Source organism: Ylistrum balloti, unplaced genomic scaffold (assembly GCF_031769215.1).
Source record: "Ylistrum balloti isolate Yb309-2 unplaced genomic scaffold, AGI_CSIRO_Ybal_v1 Utg370790, whole genome shotgun sequence".
Lineage (NCBI taxonomy): Eukaryota > Metazoa > Mollusca > Bivalvia > Pectinida > Pectinidae > Ylistrum > Ylistrum balloti.
The window spans coordinates 664675-684545 of record NW_026782461.1 but is presented as its reverse complement, the minus strand read 5'-3'; the positions used below and the strand labels follow the sequence as shown (position 1 = coordinate 684545).

Sequence of the window (19871 nt, the reverse complement as noted above, 5' to 3'; positions counted from 1 at the left end):
ATAGCTGGCACAATGAAGATCCATTAAGATCAAATTTGTGAATTTAAAGAAGATTCCTCCTAATTGCATGTGAAAATTTTAAGAAGATCCCTCCCTATCACATAAGTGATCATTTTTAGACCACCTCCATTCATTTGTGAGAATTTTAAAAAGATATCTCCCACCCATATGTGAAAATTCACAAACCATTCCAATCATAATTTAGAATTTCAAGAAGATCCAATCGTGTGAGAATTCCGAGATTCCTCACAATCCTAGTGAGATATTGAAAATCCCTTCCAATTATTAATGAGAATTTTAAGAAGATCCCTCTCTATCAAATGCGAAAATTTGAAGACATCTTCCATTGACATGCAAGAATTTCAAGCAGAAATCTGAAGTTCTTAGAGACTACCCGGTACCAGTAATAAATTAGAATTGAAACGATTAATTTCATAATGGTTACTGGCATCCCTTATCAATGACATCCTCCTCAAAACGACATGCAAGAAGCCATAATCTACTTGTTCCCAAACTTCAGGAAGTCAACATAAGCATTTCTTCAATCAAATGGGACGAAATTCATATCAAAGTCAGAAATGGACCCTAATGTTAATCTTCATTAGCAGTTCATAATCCAAACTGGCAAATGACAAGAACCAGAACAAGAGTTATACTGATGAAGTTTTATAATGATTTCTTCAATAGGTCTGGAGAAAAAATGGCAAAGACCTTCAAATGTAAAAATCTAAATTGGTTCCATGATACACGATTACACTTATAGTTTTAATAAGTAGATTACACTGATCTTATCTGGTTATCAATAAGGTCATGAAAGTATGGTCTTAGTCCATACAAAGTGATTCTAATCATAATATTACATCAAACAAAACAGGACGCTAGTGCAGATATTTTTTTTTTTTATTTTCATTTTTCTCAAACCTGATATATCACACAGCCACATATATATATATTTATATATGTACCCAGCTCTCATTCCTAAGAAATACTGATCATGCCAATATCGGCATTCCTTGAATCATTTGACTGGCATATATTTCTGTATGATACAATAAAATGGTGGAAAACCACACATGTATGACAAATGAGGAACCCACACTATTTCTATGTTAATTCCACCATTCTCGGTGGAACATTAACCATTTTCATAATGGTGATCATAATTTTAAAGCTGTGACTAGTTTTTCACAACTTCAATGACAAAATATCATGCAAACACATTATCATACAAACTGTAAGACTTGTATATGCACAAGGCGTCAATCAAAACAAATATTGTAAAATCATTAGTCTTGCAAATTTAACCAAATGATCCTTTCTCTTGTGCGATTCTGTAACTTAGCTATCAAAAGGATCGGTTTATAAAATTAAGTCTCACATGAATGAATAATAGTGACCTTGACCATCCAATTATCATATCGTGATCTTGACAGTCCAATATCACTTATGACTAAAAGGATCAATATAGAAGAATTTGATACAAAAATGGCAACATAAAAATGATATACTCTATCTCCACAGCTCGTAAACAACCATTATTTATATATAACAAGCTGTTGAATGCCATGAAACTAGAACATAGAGAAATTGTGTAAATAATATACTTAATACAAATAATTCTAACTCTCTTAACACTCCATTCTATCTATAATCTCTCCACACACACACACACACACACACACACACACACACACACCTATACATTGTAGTTATGCGCATCAATACATTCACCACTGCAACAACAAAGTTCATAAAATCAAATAAAATCATCCAGACATTTAAGTCTGTGATATTCTTATGCAACAAAAATCCTGCCTTTTTTGGCTATACATTTTTATAATTGCTGTCAACTGCTAACAATTTTGGAATATGTAAAATTGGATTAAATATTGCCACCCTTCAGAAAAAAACTTAACCTGTAGTTATGGCTATGATATACAAATCTAATTCAAACACTTTCGTTAATATCCCCAAAGTAAAAAGTTCAATTAACTGAACACTTCTAAACAGAAAACTAGAAATTGGCAAGTAAGTTATTAACAATAAAGTTGGTGAGTATTCGGTCACCTACACTGTGTAATTATCCTTGATTCAAGACTCTTATAGCAACAAAGGCCGTATATATAAACAGAAGTCTGATTACTTATAGAGTAAATGTATTTGAGGCGGTGATGGAGAAATGAGAAGGACCGAAAAGAAAGACAAAGAGTGACCTGCAATAATGTACTCCTATTACAGTGTGTATGTAGCAAAAAATCTACCTCGGTAGGTGGTAACAAAGACGTAGGATCTTAAACCCACATTGTGATGTATGGCTGCTAGACTTTAGACTTTTAACACTGTGATTTATTTTTAAAGTTATTTCTTATTTTTTAAACGACCAGCTTAGTGCAGGTCTACTGAGGTATAGGGGATCTTTCTTCATTGGTAAATACATAGTTTGAAAGCTATCAGAAGTTGAGTCTCATATCATCCATAGCCAAAATTGGGTTTGTATTATCATGCAACTCTCAATGCAGAGCTTCAAGACCAAAAATTCACAAGATGAAGTAGATAACAACAATCTACATGACAAACAACAACTTCTCATATCAACTATCAATCTTTTATACCGGGACTAGCAGTACCTTGTTCAGATCTGGGAAAGCCACATTCACTCCGGGTCAACCTGGCGGGTATCCATCATTTTTCTGAGCTGTATTCAGCAAGAGAAACATTTACTAATAATTGTTGAATGGTCATTTTTTTCATAGCCCTACCCAAGTTAACAATATGTTGTCAACTATGAATGTAAAGTATGTTTTTATCTTGAAATATCAATAAAATTAACAGAGGCAAACAGTATTTAATAGTGATAGATACTGCTTGACTGATGACCATTGCTTGACCGTTGAGTACATCACATATACTAGTAAGCAAATGTTTTATACAGGTCTAAACATTGTCACACAAAGTACCAGGTCTCTGTAGCAGCTCACTGACCTGTCACAAACATGTATCCATTGAGTCTGATACGTGCCGGTGTTACATCAACCACGGATGCTATATACCATAAAGACACAACTTTCATTTTTCACTTCTCTATATCAACCACTCAGCACAATGAGGTGAGTCCATGAGGGCAATGCATTCCCATAATGTAAATACTCGCTAAAGAATATATGAGGATGATTGTGATCGACAGGAATGATATCTCTCCATGAGGGTGATATTCATCCTTGTGGGTAATATTTGTCCGTGAAGAGTGATATTCGTCCATGAAGGGTTAACCTATCTATCCATGAGAACAGTACATGTCCATGAAGGGTGATATTTATAAGTCAGCTTAATGTCTGCCCTTGAGAAAAAGCATTGATCCTACCAAAGTCTTTATCACATTCTTTTTAACGACCCTAAAGATAGAAATCATTGATATGAAGCCATACCATACATATTTGTGTTCGTGTTTCCTACTGATTTTTCTGGGAGCTGGTTTGGGTCCTCCATCATCTGTCTGTTAGCTGTTGACGAAACAAAAAGCTTTGTGATCATCTTAATCTACATAAGAGTCTGGTTTTATATCGGAAATAATCTAAGAATACATACCGAATCTTACTTAATGCTTTTTTTTTTAGCTTTTTTATTGACTTAATTATTTTTTTTACATTTTTGTATTTAATTTACTTAATGCTACAGTGGATCATTTTAATGTCAAGAATTGAAAAATTCTTTAAAAGTTAAAACATGCCAAAAGAACTCCATTTTGAATTACAAATAGACAAAGTCTCAAACAAAGCAGATTATCAAGATAGCATGTGACGAAGCTTAATATGCAGCAATGAAATTGTGTTACATCAACAGCGCAAGGTTGATATTTATACCAAAAGGTGTGATATGAGACTTACCAGGATCAAACTGAGAAGCAGTTATATAAGTGATGAAGATTCCCACTCCTTCTATCATACCCAGTAATAAACCACCTGTAAAGGGAGGTAATCTTGAAATGTAGAGCAGTTTGTTGCAAACAAAAAAAGGTCAATAATTTCATAAAGTATTATTTCTTATTCATGTCTATTCAGTCTGTAAATTTGATTCATGACCTAAATGGCTGACATGTTACAGATGGATACAAATTGATTTACAACGAACCAGGTACAAATGTATCTTAACTTTTACAGAGTTCAGACTACCAGTAAGTGAAAATTGCTCAATATTCAATACATTATATGTACTTACCAATTGCAGCTGATGCCATCATCTGATACGGACCATCTAAAATAATCAAGCATTAACAATGAAGAAATCTTCGTACTCAACAAGATCTGATAATCATCCATTTAACAAAAGAAATTGCTAAACATAAATGAACTTAATCAACAAAGAGTCTACAAGTATGAATGTGTCATTCTTTCTAACATGTCAAACTATTAACACACTGAACACAGAAAATAATACTGCTCTAAATCTGAATTCTCAATCTCAGGGTTTTCCATAAATTTGTTAGTAGTAGGCTGTGTAGTGAAAGTAGGAGGCTGGCCTGCCGTGTACGTGTAGTCGTGTACGGAACATTATTACGGAACTGGATTGGTGTAGGCGGCCAAATGATCAAAGTAGTCGGTTATGGAAAACCCTGAAATCTAGCAAAATCTAGTTTCTTACAACATGTTTTCACAAGGAATTTTTCACTATGGCACTACACCAGCTCCTCATACCATTCACTTCATAACATTCAAATAATGACTACCAAATCTACCTCTTTCACAGAATGTTACCTCCACATCATTATACCTCTCTGTCTATTACAAACGATTTTCATACTCACTTCGTATAGATAGAATTCCTCCTGTGGCAGCTCCGCTAGCGATCGAATTGATGTAATCTTCCTTCCCACGAAAGTAAACCAATAGGCAATCAATTCCAGAAAATAATCCTCCCCAAATAGCAAAGTTACCTGCAAAAAAAAATGATATTTTAAAAGACATCAAGAAACAGCATGACCTATCCATATCTCACACTTGTGTTTATCGACTTTCTTAACAGTTCAGTAATTTAATGTGACATTGTTACTCATTGAAATAGTGATTTGTAGTTTTACCATTAGACCAGATATGATACCAGACCTCCCTGAAGTATTGCACCAGGCAGCTACTTAATTGATCAACAATATTACTGCTGACCTAGCAACCCTATTGGGTCAGATTCACAGGTGAAAGTGTTACAACCTCAGTGATAAAAATTCCTATATTTCAACCATATTAACAGACACCTTCTCCAGCCATTGACACATAAAGTTACAGGACAAGATTCATCAGTTCAACATGATTTGAACACTTGTATAATATAGAACTTATCACAAAACTAAATTTTTTGGGAAAATAAAAAAAAGTCAAACTGCAAATTTTTATCACTGCCAAGAAAGCAAGGTGATGTCTTTAGTTGTGGTTTCACAAAAGTTATCATACATATATATATCATGATAACTATGACATACATGTATTACTTGGCAGAGCATTCCAGTTATATGATGAAACCTGCTAACTTGTTACACAAGTACTTCAGATATCTAAACAAATTGTAGGACGTGTAAGAAAACACCTAATGTCACTCCTTTGAGTGTATTTTTTAAAGAGCCTTTTCTCAAATTTCCACAGGAAATTATCTGATTTTTTGGAAAAAAGATACTGCAGAATAAAGACAAAATAATCCTATCTCATGCTGTAATAAAACCCTGTTGTCTTGTTACAACAATTAATTAATTATATCTATTGCAGAACTTGCAGAAATTCAACCAAGATAAATATTATTTTTAAATTTCCCAAAAGAAAATAGACAAATTCAAATCATGGTTAATTTATTTTCTGCCTAATTGTTGGCTGAATAACAAAAGTTCTGAACACCAAAGTTTCAGTTTTGAAATCAGAAACAAAAAAATTGCAATGTTCCCATCTACTTGATTTTCATTGCTACCTAAATCAAAGTCTCTATTCCAGCTTTAAAACTGGGCAAACATATTACTGTAATGCAACACTGATGAATTTTTTGCAGTCTGGTTACATGTAACCAGCTGCATAACACAGGAATAAAAGTATGATTTAACATTTTGCCCTGTAAAACCTATTTTATCATATCTTATACATAAGTCATGAAATAAAAATAAGTACCTCCTGTGATTGGAGATTTTGTCCTTACGTTGTGTACCATCCCAGTCAGTCTGTTCCATTTGCCCTGCAAAACAATAGATAAATAGGAAAATTGGAAGATAATTGATTTTTAATAATATTTTTTCGTCACATACTTTTTAACAATAATAATAATAAAATATTCATATATAGTTTTAAGAATGAAACACTAATAAACAATTTCTCAGTTATTGCTTTTAATGCAAATACACATTTAACCTTTGTTGCTAATATCAATTACTTTCCAACAATATTATGTTTTTCCTTGTATTTTTGTCAATTAAACTATAAAAGTGACAAAATTGATGTATCTTTCTTATTTTTCTTTTAATGGAAATGTCTTATTGCTGCTTGTTACAAAAATATAGATTTGTAAACTCAAATGACTATGTAATCAAACGATTCAGTAAATCATAACGAAAGAATTTTAGCAATACATACTGGTATTTTTGCAGCGTTTCTATATCCTGAGAAACCATGAAAAATTGAACCTCCAATAATTCCGATAGAGAAAGCACCTCCACAATCATCCATGATCCTCCAAGGACTGCAAGGAAAGCAAAGGAGATGTTCCTTATATTGTCTAAATAATCTTCTACCAAACTGATGTAAAATTTCTTTGGCAGCATAAATAGTAGTACATTGCTATTGGTCAATGCTAAAATTGACTTTAAGTAGGTGACAGACTAATATTGTTATAATATAAATTTTGTTTAACTTCTGGAGGTATAATTCAATGAATTTTGAAAATGCTACAGGTACACTATGGAACTACAAGCTCAAGACATTCAGTTACCTTATATTAGCATTCTGGTTATCGCAGTGTGGATTTAACTTCAACAGGTGGATATTTAAGCACTATTTACTGGTGGTGAATTTAAAAACATTACTGGGAAGCTTAAGGTTCAATATTATAGACCATGACCCTGTAAATTACTGAATTTGTTTATGTAACTGAAAAAGTTCACTAGTCAGTTGAATAGTTTTCTATTTCAATACAATCAGATTTTTACTTACTGCATTTAATAATTACAAAAACATAATTCTTCTGAACGATTATATTTTTGCAGAATATTGGTACTGCATACTGTCACATGCAACCAAATACATATCCCTTATTCGATTTACGCCCCTTTATTCTGCATGAAGTCATTGAATTTCTAAGAATCAATATCAGAAGTTTAAGTGTGATATCTGATTATTAAAATATCTTAGTTTACATCAAAACAAAATCATTTTAATTTTGTCATATTTTGGTGGTATAATGTAGTATTGGGTAGGGCAGGGCAACAATCCAGCACAAAGCCACAGTTTTTCAATAAAAATACAATATACTTAATTAAGATATTCGATAATTTACAATTATAAATAGATATTATATCATAGAGCTAGTATTTGTTTAGGGTTGAGTGGTTTGGGGTAACCACCCAGCACAAAATCAATAATTCGTAGAAAATACAATTCATTCAATTAAGTTATTTGATTATTTGCAATGAGTAATTGATATTATAGTATAATTAACTAACATTTGGTTATTTTGGGGCATTATTAGGATATTTAGACGTGCATTGGTGACGACCTTCCCCACAATACTTACATAATATTTTACATTACGAAGTGAAATGGTTTCAAAGATCACTTCATGAATGAAGTATGAAATTAAATCAATACACCCAATATAATACTCGATATTACATCGAAAATGTATCGTTTTCAACTAGGAACTGAAGATATGTCAAGTAAGCTTAACCATTTTTCACACAACCAAGCACATGGTCTGATGTAACCATGTGGTCAATGTGTTCGCATTTAATTTTACCGATTAAAATTAGATAAAGACTGTGTGGAAACAACACAGTGTCGAAATATATACAAAATTGTTACTTCTTGCATGTAATTTACCATGGATCTCTGGCGTAATCTTCCATTTTTCGTCAAAATCAGATTCACGTTGACGACCTTCTTCTTTCCATCGAAAGGTTACTTAATTAAAATGGTCATGCAAACGCTTGTTATTGAAGGAGATATACACCTTCATTACAAGCAGAAAAATGACACAGAATATGTAGCACCGGCATGACGCAAACAACGACGTGGAGCTAGCATTTGGCTGAAAATCTACTTTCATTTTAGACCATTCCTGTCATCTTAAAGCTTTCAAATTGCAATGTCTGGGGTAAGTTTTATCAATGTTATTTTGAAATTGCTTGAATATTTACATTTGACATGCATTTTGCAAGTCGCAACATGGTGTAAGATAGCTAATTGTCATTTTGCCATGCTAAACAGTCGGTCACGTTTTACATATTTTGTTATAGAGCTGTTACTGTATCAAGCATCATAACAGCTGTTTAGATGTCGAACTCTTAAGATCCGATCTATTTGTCTTTGTATCTAACATCAACGATATTAGCAATAAGCCTAGTAAAGTAAGATTGGTCATTTTCTCTGTAATATGACCCAGGATTAAATCATATCATCAATTAATTATCGAAGTTTTTACACTTCTTTTCAAAGGTTAGACACACAAAACAAAAATATACTCAAATGAGACACATAAGATATCTCACTATTGAGAAAGAACGATGAACACTTCACTTCAAAATTTGACACAAAAAGATAATACCTGGTATTGAAATTTCATCTCTATGTTTAATACATATTTTCCCACTACATGTTGCAGGAGGTGACTGGTGTGGATTTTTTTTTCAGATGTGGAGATTTTTTTCCTTACACTCAGAGATGAATTTGAAAGTTACCACTTATCACAACTCATAAGAACATGTGCATGAGTGAATGAATTTGTCAAAAAAAAAGACACCTGCCAGATATTTACACACACATGTAGTTGAACCAAACACACTTAGTCAGTCTATCTCTGATATATAATGCACAAATGACCTTTTAACTGGTAACCTTTTACACTATTAGTGCACAAAATTTAGGGTACAGGTTTCTGGTTAGCTAGTAGTGCACCAGACCAGACAGATCAATGAGCTAACTATCATTGGCTATTTCAAATTTAATTCAATTGGTGTATTATAGATACATCAAAGAGTTACCTCTATTTGTTTCACTCTTGTAAGATGGAATTGTGGTAAGCATGACAACCGATGGGAGCTGAAATGCTCTACGAAGGACTTGATCCCATGCATGCTGTATGAGGCTGATATGAACAAATTATGAAACACTCATTTCTTAGTTGTCAAACATTCTGAAATTAACTTTTAGATGTGCTGCTGTCAAGCAGTTGTCAATTTATACATTCATCATTGTTAATACAATGGACTTAAATACTAGTATAGATATTAAAGTCGATGTAGGCACCATATCAGACATTTTGATATATAATTTATACTATGGCGTACATACTGTGCTTTACTGAGACTATGTTCAATGATGGTTACAAAGTATGTAATATACTACTTGCCTGAATTATTTTGGCATTCTTTTGACTTGAAAGAAAGTTATTACCATGTGTTTTAAGAGAAATTCTTTGTGCTTCAACTTTATTCATTGGTTTGTCTGCTATTGTCTTTCCTTCCATGACAATATGAAATCACAACTGATCAACAAAAACAATTAACACTGATTGGTATCTTATTCTATAACTGTATTCTTTTCCTTTCAGATACCCAAGCTTTTCCAGTGGCTGTTTGGGGTAGGAACTTTCTTGGCTGTGTGGCTGAGTCTGGTGCTGAACTATGTAGAAACAGACTTTTCTACAACACACAAAGATCTTATATTGTTTGTAAGTGTACATCAAGCAGAAGGACATTATTATGTCTGGGTACTTACCTTAAGGATATCTTATATCTACACATAGATATACAGTAGGTAGAAACATAACATTCTATGTTACACAGATACAAGTCACAACTTCACCATAATCTTAGCTGCTATAAAAAAAACCTGTAATGATATTGTATATTTATACAGCAGTAATCTTTGCTGCTGTAAAAACCTGTAATGATATTGTAAATTCATACAGTAGGGATCTTAGCTGCTATATATACAGTAGGAATCTTAGCTGCTGTAAAAATCTGTAATGATATTTTATATTTATACAGTAGCAATCTTTGCTGCTGTGAAAACCTGTAATGATATTGTACATTGATACAACAGCTAAGACAATAGTAAGGTAATTGTGTATGGTACCTTTGAGTACCTTTATAGATGTGATACTGTCAGGGCAAATAGTATTACTATTTATATTGTATACTAACAAAGTAAATAGACTCAGGACATTGTTCTGACTGGGTACAGAGTGTAATATTGTCATATCTCGCTACAAACAGGAGATATGTCTTTCAAATGTGAGTTAGTAAACTATTAAATGTAAACTAATACTGTTAAATGTGATGTGCTTTGAGAGATCATTTTTATTTTTCACAACATTGGGATTGAAAATTTTGATATTTTTAGAAGTCTTGACTATAGTGTGTGTTACTGAACTAGTGTAAACATCTAGAAATCTTGACTTAGAAGTGTGTTATTGAACTAATGTAAACATCACCTGTTTTACTTTTATGTTTATGTAGTTTGATGGTTTTTTTAAATTTCTTTTCAGCTCCCATTGTATTTATTAATAGGTTTTGCAGTAAGTATTTGTTTGATAATAATTTGTTTGAGATATTATTGGAATGAGAAATACAAATATCATGGATATTTAATTATTGTGAAGAACATGCCACTAAGGCAATATCTGTTTTTTTTACATGATAATTGATGAAAATGGTTTTTGATTAAAAAGTTTAAAAATTAAATACCACAACAACTGAAGTACATGTTGTGGTTTTTGTTTACCTAAAAAAAACACAGGTTTTACATAATTACACAATCTTATTGGTTTATCCTGATATACTGTTGCAGTGTGTCTCTCTAGCTGTGATAGGATACAGAGTGGCTACATTCAACGATTGTGTTGATGCTTCAAAAGAATTACAACAGGTTGGTGTGTTTATTTTATAAACTCAACAAATTTTCTAAATGAATTAATAGTTGGAGTAGAAAGTACATTGTAATGTATGTATTTCCTTAACTAAAGTGAAAGTGATTTTGTCTTAATTATCTGAAAGTTTGACAAAGTGAGCAATGCAGACAACTAATGCATTTGATAATCAAAGTAGAATTAAAGATTGAAAAAATTCTTCTGGTGTAGAATAATGAAATATTTCAATGATTTATTTTCAAGTGAGAAGGTCACAGAATTATCTAAATAACCTGGGAACCATACAACCCATGAGGTTATTATGATTAATATTTATTTGATGTATAAGTCAACAAAATGATTTGGAGAAACAATCAAACCTTAATTTTCTTTTAATTACCCTTACAAGTCTATTAAACCTCCTTCCCATTTCCTTCTTCAATTATCTGCTTTCCTTCATTGCTTTACCTATTTCTTCTCATATGTTGTTGAACAGCCAAAGGTCATTATAGCAATTTTAAAGCCTGTTGCAATAAGAAAAAAAAACAAAAAAGAAGGAAACAAAAGACAAAAAGGAATGAAGTAGACAGGAAACATAAGTAATATTTGCATAAAAAGTTTAAAATTCAGTGTGAAAGAACATGTTATTGTGTAAAATTTTTATATTCTCATTTTAATTCTTTGATCTTACTTACCGTTAGGTGAATTTCACCATATATCGGAATCAACCATGTCAAGAAATCACTTCTGTAACACACAACATATTTGTTGTTTTGGTATGACTACAATAGATGTCGCAGGATCTAGAAAAAAATATTTCATATTTTCTTATAAATTTCTATTGCAGCAAATTGAAGAAGCTAAAGAAGACTTAAAGAAAAAGGGTTTCAAGTTTGTGGAATCATGACCATACTGTTTCTTCTGAAGTGTAAGGGAAGATAATCCTGTCAAACTCTCTCCAGACCAGCTTCATCTATAGCAAATTTTTTTTTGTATTTGTTTGATAACAAGTTGGTTTTGTATGAATGTGTACATGACCATTTATATGTTCGAAAGTGAGAGAAATGTGTATACAATGTGCACTTGGATGAGATCATGACTTTCTGTGTTGCTCGAGAGAAAGGGAATGAATGCCATGTGTAATAGAGACAGTCTGAAGACATTGATGTTTACTTACTAATATAATGTAAGCAAATTTTTGGACAGCTTTGTGTACATTGTATTTGCAAATCTATCAGTCAGAACTCAAGTTGTTTTTTAAGATGATAGGTTTCGTAAGATGATATAAAAATATGAAAAATGGATTGGATTTATGTTAACCTTCTTGAAAATTGTAAAAATTAATTTGCTGACCAAAGTCAAGAGTGAAAGAGATGACTCAAGTCTGAAATGAATTTGCTGACCAAAGTCAAGAATGAAAGCAGTAACCCAATTCTAGAATGAATTGGTTAAGGATGAGTGACATTATCATTGTAAAGATACAGTGAATGGTAGTTAATTATGAATGGCCAAAGTCATTGTGTCATATATTGTATATATCAATGTAATTTAAATGTACTAGTGCAATCTGATTGTCTGATTTTTGTTATTCTGTTTTCCTTTAAACACATTTACTCTTGGTAGCGTTGTCTACTTACTTTTGGCATTGGTTTTTAAGTAAATTATATATGAAAGTTTTGTGCATCAATATTATCATCAACCATTTATACAAGAACTCAGAAATCATTCGATTGTATCAGTCTGAATAAAGTTATAGATCTTATAAATGAAACAAAATTTGTCCATTGTTGTTTATTTTTAAAAGACTACCAACATCAAGCAAGGATCCAGAAACAGTGATGATAAGTGGCAAAACAAATCAGTTATTTATAATTTTTTCAATCAAACACAAAGGTTTTTTTTATCACTTGGCTAGAAGGGCAAAAGTTAGCTTATGTCATTTTGTGGCATATGTTGTCTGTCTACTTTTTCTTTTTATTACGTCTACTGTAGTAACCGTTTAGCGTACGGTCATAAAGTTTAGCTAGTATATTTCTGAAAACACTTTAAAAAGCTTCTTTTTATCCAAATGCCCTAGAATTGTTATATTTGGCTGAATGATATAGGTTCCTGGGATGAAGCTTGACAAAATTTGCACCAAGAAATTACCTTGCTTTGTACTAGTATTCAATACCACAAGGGTCAAAATTTGTAAAAACACTTAAATAACTTATGATTTCTGGATATGAGGAAATGTTTGCCCAAGTTATAATCACCCTCCCATCAAAACATTTTGTATTTGTCTTGCTTCAGCGTTATATTGCTTGATATATATAAATTGTGTATGTATTTTCCCTTTAGCTTCATCTTCAGACCTCGTTTTATTAGCTCACCTAATCCCAAGAACTAATGAGCTTTTTACCATATTGTGAAATCTAGTTGTCATTCTGTCTCCTGCGTCAACATATTTTTACTAATTCCTACTTGTCATGGAAGACAGATTTTTACCAAATTTGGTCAGATGCATCTTTGGGAGAAGAGGAGTATATTTTGTATTGGGTTTCAACCCCTAATTTTTAAAAAATTCTTATGTAGGAATACCTGGATATTTTACCATTTTAGTCCAAAGCATGCTTATGTGAAGGGGAATCAATTTTGTGTAAACAGTGAATCTTGGCCCACTGGGGCAATATGGGTTTGACCCAATATGGGAAACAGACAAACTTTTTCTTTTCCATTTTTTTCCCCTTAGGAATTCCAGGATTCTGTCCCAATTCATTCAGAAAGTGACTTTGGGTGAAGATGGATCAATATTCCACTGGGTTAGGGCCAAAATGAGGATATATAGCTAAATCCCTGAAATCCACCTGCTAGAAATGACAATAACAATAACTTATCCAGATTTTGTACAGGCCCATAAGGGAATAACTTGTAAATCTTTAGATTTCTTTTTCTTTGATTAAGATAAAGCAAAACCAGCTGAGCGATACAGGCCCCATGGGCCTCTTGTTTTTGCCATAAAATGAACAAACTGAAATTTGAATATTCCATCCATTACATCTAAGATGGTCAAGAGTCTGTCTTTTTTAAAAAAAAAATCCATACAGACCCAAAATCTAATGTGCACATCAAGTACTTATGGCAAGACATACCTAAATGTTAAGAATGATCAATCAGCAGTTTTCAAGAAATAACGATAAAAGATTGAACTGTCAAAATACAAGATGGCTGCATGTCAGCTATTATGTATTTCTTTCCAAAACCAAAATGAAATGTTTTTGTAAAACTAGAGACAAAAGATATCTGGTGTCTGGTTTTCTAGGTTTATTGTCCAGTGAACACTAAGGGTCTTTTTGGGGCAAGGTTTTCTGTTCATGCCCTCCAGAGCAATGAGGGGTAAAGTGCTCAAGGGCACAACCATGCCAGCACAGACCAGTCTGTTTCTCAGTTTTCTGAGAAACACAACCATGAATATAAAAATTAAAACCATTTACCTCAGATCTCTACCCAATGTTCCAACAGACTGAGCTATCAATACCAAGGATAACTTGAGTATGAAATTTGCAAGTGATCCATCTGTTCTCAAGATATTGAAGAAGGATTTTGGGTGGAGAAGGAAGGCCAACTGGAGATTTAACCCTTTCGGCATCAATTATCTCTCACAATGTACAGCTCAGCGCCAAATATTTTCCAGAAAATATCCGAAAGCAATGGCAGCATTACTGAAATAAAGATATTAACTTTGTCGACCAAAGTTGCTACGGCGGCCTGTCTGCATGTTGACTCTAGTCGCCTATGGCACCGAAAGGGTTAAGCAGCTAGTCATCAGATAATAATAATTTTTCTGTTGTTTCTACCAAGATATTCATGACCCAAGTAACATCAAAAGGGACTTGGATCATTGTTCATGCCATTTTCTAAACATGTCAGTATCAGTCTAGGTCACTTGCATCATTAACGGTGATTTGTATGGGAATGAGAATATTGCAGGTGATATTTCTGGATACAGCCACAGACTATTCTCATTGACCAATGTAATACTATGTGACATCAAGAATGAGCTGGAGTAACAACTTATTATTCTACTTTTCAATGTTTGACAATTACAGAGACTCTAGTGCAATAATGCTAACACATCCATCCTCAGTACTCCAAGGGTTATGATCACTTTTTCTCTGTGCACCCCTGGAACATGTCATGGCAAAATTGAAGGTTCCATGTGCAACACCTTGTGGACAAGACAAAAAGATCATTTGATCCTTTAATGTACATCAAACAAATCTTGATATTGCATAACGGTATATTGTACTGGCTGAAGTTTGGTGTCGCTCCTTTGTAATCTTCAAAAGGAGTGTATCAGCTTGTGATTGGTCAGATTTTTTTCTCCTGGAACCAATCAAATTACTTTGCTTGAGCCTTCAATTTTACCTTGACATGTTCCAGGAGTGCAGAGAGCCAAAATATTGTAACACATTATACAGGAAATTGCCATTTGTTTAAATATGTTTCATTGTTTGTTTGTATCTGATCATATATATTGAGACAAGGACCATTCCCAAGCTTTAACATAGAGCTATCTGCAGAGGAAATTCTTTAACATAGCTTTGAGTTTTCCAGTCAAGAATCTCGGGTAAAGATTTCTTCGTCATATAGACAAGCTAAAGAAAACCTTGGGTTACAGTGTTACAGTCAAGTATCTTTTCGCGTGGAGATTGTGGTCCTACTGTACGCTAGATAAATTCTCTGGTTAGTTATGTATCTCCTCCTTAGGTAGATATATTTCTGTTCTGGATAAAGCTAGGGAAATGCTAAGGTTTGACAATCAAGAATCTAATTAATGAGGAATTTTTCTTTCCCACCCTTAACTTAGGGAAAGCCTAAGGTTTGACAGTCAAAAATCTCTTCCTTTAGGAAAGCTTTCTCTTTCCTAACCCTTAAGCTGGGGAAAACATATGGTTTAAAAGTGAAGAATCTCCACCTTCAATAGAGATTTCCTGGTCCTGACATACAGCGGGGGGGGAAGTCTCAGGTTTGACATAGATTTTTCTGTTCTAGCCTATAACTTGAGAAAGTCTTCCGTACTACTTCTTTTCAAACATAAAGGCTGGGAAAGACTAAGGATTGAGTCAAGAACCTACTCCTTTGGTAGACAGCAATATCCTAACTTATAGCTAGGAAACCATGCCCTAACCTATAGCTAGGAATCTATGTCCTAACCCATAGCTAGGAATCTATGCCCTAACCTACAGCTAGGGAAGCCTAAGGTTTGAGTCAAAAATCTCCTCCTTGGGTAGACTGCTATATCCTAACTTATAGCTAGGAAACCATGTCCTAACCCATAGCTAGGAATCTATGTCCTAAGCTGTAGCTAGGTATCTTTGTCCTAACCTATAGCTAGATATCTATGTCCTAACCTATAGCTAGGTATCTATGTCCTAACCTATAGCAAGGAAAAGTCTAACATTTGGGTCCAGAATCTACTCCTTTGGTAGACTTCTATGCCCTAACCTATAGCTACGTATCTATGTCCTAACCTATAATTAGGAATCTATGTCCTAACCCATAGCTAGGAATCTATGCCCTAACCTACACTAGGGAAGCCTAGGGTTTGAGTTAAAAATCTCCTCCTTTGGTAGAGATTTCTATGTCCTAACCTATAGCTAGGAAAAACATAAGGATTAATACCAAGAATATCCTCCTTCAACAGAGACTTATCTATTCCAGATTAAAGTCTAGTCCAGGCTAAAGTTTGACTATATAGAATTTCCTAATCTAGGAGAAATTTCTCTGTCCTTCCTTCCAAGCGTCAGTTAAAGCCTAAGGTGTGACAGTCACGAATGATTTTCTCCCTGTGAGATTTTCTCTGTCCTACCTTTAAGTTAGGTAAAGCTTAAGGTCTGGCAGTCAAAAAAAATTCTACTGTGGTAGAGTTCCCTGCCCTTGCCTAAAGCAAGGAAAAGCCTTATGTTTGATGAGAACAGATAATCTCCTAATTCAGGATGGATTTTTCAGTTCTAACTCTCAGCTATCGAAAGCCAAAGTTTTGACAGTCAATAATCTCGTTCATAGCTATTGAAAAGGTAAGATTTGACAGTCAAGAATCTCCTTCAGGTGAAATTTTTTCTGTCATAGACTATAGTTATTGAAAACCTAATGTTTGAAAACCAATTATTGCCTAACTTCTGAGAGATATTTCTCTCTCTTATCCTAAATCTTGGGAAAACCTTAGGTTTCTGAGAGTCAAGAATCTCCACCTTTGGTAACAATTTCTCTGTCCTATGTACTCTCAAGCTAGTGAAACATAAATATAATATTTTCTTTTGCAAAGACAAGAATATGCGTGTAAACGGTAGTAGAAATAAGTCTCTTCATCATGACGCATTACGTCTGCTGACAGGAACACGATACAGACATGAAAGGAACACAACACCAGGAATCATGTAATAAAATTTTTATTCTCTAAAACTATTGTCTAAATGATGATCTATGCAATAATATAGTGTATAACTATCGGGATACTTCAGCAATCATGAAAATGATATCTCATATTTATCCTTACAAATAAATCTTGTATTTGCACAAACATAAAAATTGTTCACTGTATATATAATAATATTTTTTTTTGTTTGTTTTGTTATTTGGTAACATTTAAAAGTTAAAGGATACAATACAAATAACAGTCACACTTATACACAGAACAACAAGCCTGGTAAAAGGTATAAGTAAACACTATTAACTTGATGCCTGTACGTACATATGTATTTCTATGTAGATAACAACAACAGCAATAGAATAGTCCATATATGTACCACACACATGATAATGTTTATTTACAATGACTGCCCGCTAACATATACAACAAACTCGTCTGGGCACAAGTTGACAATCTGCTTTACAAACCAATGTAGTCACATCGTTAAAACTCACCTGAATTCTAATTAAAAATCTTTCAAATTGATGATTTTATGAGATGACATTTTAAAAGACACATACTCTGTATTTTTTTTTTTTAGTTTGGGTTTTTTTCTTTTATGAAATTATGATGCTGAAATGAAACAATTAAGGTGTACACAACACACAGGGTGGATAAGGTTCCTGAGACAATGCAACGCATAAAATACCGGTAATGATCAGTCTCCTCTTGTCATAAAATATTGTCCTCAGGACAATATGAATTTGTTTTGGTCTAAAGTATCTATAATGCACAAAACATACTTTGTGATAGCTCTACTGCTGCGATAAATACATACTCCAAAGCATAAATGATTGAAATTGTGTGTAAACTGTCTTGTCATTGTTTTCAAGCAAATCGACACCTTGATGGCCCTTCAGATAAATATAACATATGTATATATAAACTGCAGTTATTTGTTAAAAACATAAAAGTTATAAATATTTAACACAAATGTTCACAACAATCAGCAATTACTGCTATAAAATTATGCAGAAGAAAAAAAGGTCTGAAAGGAGAGTAAAGTCTTGTTCAAACTGGCTGCTTATAGAATTTGATGATGGTACACACTGGAGAAAAGAATGACAATTCAGAGGTGATCTTACAGTGCCTGACCACTGTAGAAGTGACCACTAGTGTCTTGTGAGCATGCTTATTGGTTGGCCACTTGTATTTTGTAAACCGTTATGTGATGTTTAGTTTAAACAATATTTATTCAATAATTTGCATTTAAATACTGGTACATTTTATCTTATGGGATGGGAAAACAAGCTTAAAGCTTATATTAATTATTATAATTTATAATCATTATGTGATGTTTGTGATCACTGATGTCAAGTCAGGCATATGTATCAGCAAGATACACTGGAGACTCATAAGATATGAACTGATGATATTTAATTTTACCATTACAGTGATATAATGGATCACTTTTCTCCCACTGCTGTAGAACTGAGTTCTCTGAAATTCAGAAACTTTCCTCCCTCACTCAATACAGTAGTACACAGACCTGACTGAGACTTCAGAATTTTTTCTCCTTTCCCCATCACAGTAGTACAGACTTCTCCAAGACCTCAGAATTTTTTCTACTTTTCCCATCACAGTAGTACAGACTTCTCCAAGACCTGACTTTTTTCTACTTCACCTACCACAGTAGCACACAGGCCTCTCTAAGACCTCAGAATTATTTCTCCTTCATCCAATACAGTAGTAAACAGACCTCTTGGAGACTTCAGAAACTCTTCTCCTTCACCAACTACAGTAGCACAGACCTCTCCAAAACTTCAGATTTTTGTCTTCTTCATCAACTACAGTAGTACACAGACTTCTCTGAAACTTATACTATTCTATAATTACCTGAAATAACCCCATAACCCTACTTGACAAAGTGAACTCATGAATTTTTCTGACTTGCTATAGCAAGTTGTAAGAACATATCATTCTTTAAAATAATTTAACAAACCTTCGAAATTATTTTAACTATATGTTTATATGACACAAAGTACTGTGTGTGATATGTACTACAGAATTATTTCTAGGGTGAGTTGCACTTTGTGTTTTTCAGAAAGGATCATATTCGACCTCCAAACAACTTCTCACTATGACTCTGGTCTGTAATATAAACAAAAGTTGGAAATAATTTTCTGCAGTGCATACACACAGACTGGTTACATATACATGTTAATACTCTGAGGACATCTGTCAGTCATCCAAATCAATTTTTCTTTGACCAAGAAAATCGTCCTTGTCAGAAGTCAAAACTATATGAGTATATATAGAATTATTATTTCGAGTAACAGAAGTGAGAACCATGGTCCCTTCTAGCGGTCAAAAGTGGTAATATCCTTTAATC

The 19871-nt window shown here is 33.2% G+C and overlaps 2 protein-coding genes across 3 annotated transcripts; one reads left to right on the top strand and one right to left on the bottom strand.

Moving 5' to 3' along the window:
- Positions 1–872: 872 nt before the first annotated feature.
- LOC132558406 (mitochondrial import inner membrane translocase subunit Tim17-A-like) lies at positions 873–8133 on the bottom strand. 2 transcript variants are annotated; one of them, XM_060222960.1, is made up of 8 exons: positions 8061–8133; positions 6600–6705; positions 6141–6204; positions 4802–4930; positions 4216–4251; positions 3885–3959; positions 3426–3500; positions 874–2695 (listed from the first exon to the last, which is right to left on the bottom strand). In XM_060222960.1, exons 1-8 carry the CDS (start codon positions 8084–8086, stop codon positions 2664–2666), a joined length of 543 nt encoding a protein of 180 aa, XP_060078943.1. In that variant the 5' UTR covers positions 8087–8133; the 3' UTR covers positions 874–2663. The 2 variants fall into 2 exon arrangements, with proteins under 2 accessions (XP_060078945.1, XP_060078943.1); XM_060222962.1 differs by having other exon boundaries at positions 873–3500.
- A 108-nt stretch (positions 8134–8241) lies between these two features.
- Positions 8242–12820, top strand: LOC132558448 (dolichol-phosphate mannosyltransferase subunit 3-like). Its single transcript, XM_060223020.1, has 5 exons — positions 8242–8334; positions 9790–9909; positions 10729–10758; positions 11031–11108; positions 11936–12820. Exons 1-5 carry the CDS (start codon positions 8326–8328, stop codon positions 11993–11995), a joined length of 297 nt encoding a protein of 98 aa, XP_060079003.1. The 5' UTR covers positions 8242–8325; the 3' UTR covers positions 11996–12820.
- The last annotated feature ends 7051 nt before the right edge of the window (positions 12821–19871 follow it).

What these genes read in the sequence shown, in the direction of transcription:
- LOC132558448 (XM_060223020.1), top strand. An exon ending in ACAAAGATCTTATATTGTTT is followed by an intron (nt 9,910 to 10,728) that starts GTAAGTGTACAT and finishes ATTTCTTTTCAG; the next exon opens with CTCCCATTGTATTTATTAAT. An exon ending in CTTCAAAAGAATTACAACAG is followed by an intron (nt 11,109 to 11,935) that starts GTTGGTGTGTTT and finishes TTTCTATTGCAG; the next exon opens with CAAATTGAAGAAGCTAAAGA.
- LOC132558406 (XM_060222960.1), bottom strand. Translation starts at nt 8,086, where the DNA reads ATGGAAGATTACGCCAGAGATCCATG. An exon ending in GATGGCATCAGCTGCAATTG is followed by an intron (nt 3,960 to 4,215) that starts GTAAGTACATAT and finishes CTCCCTTTACAG; the next exon opens with GTGGTTTATTACTGGGTATG. An exon ending in CACGAACACAAATATGTATG is followed by an intron (nt 2,696 to 3,425) that starts GTATGGCTTCAT and finishes TGCTGAATACAG; the next exon opens with CTCAGAAAAATGATGGATAC.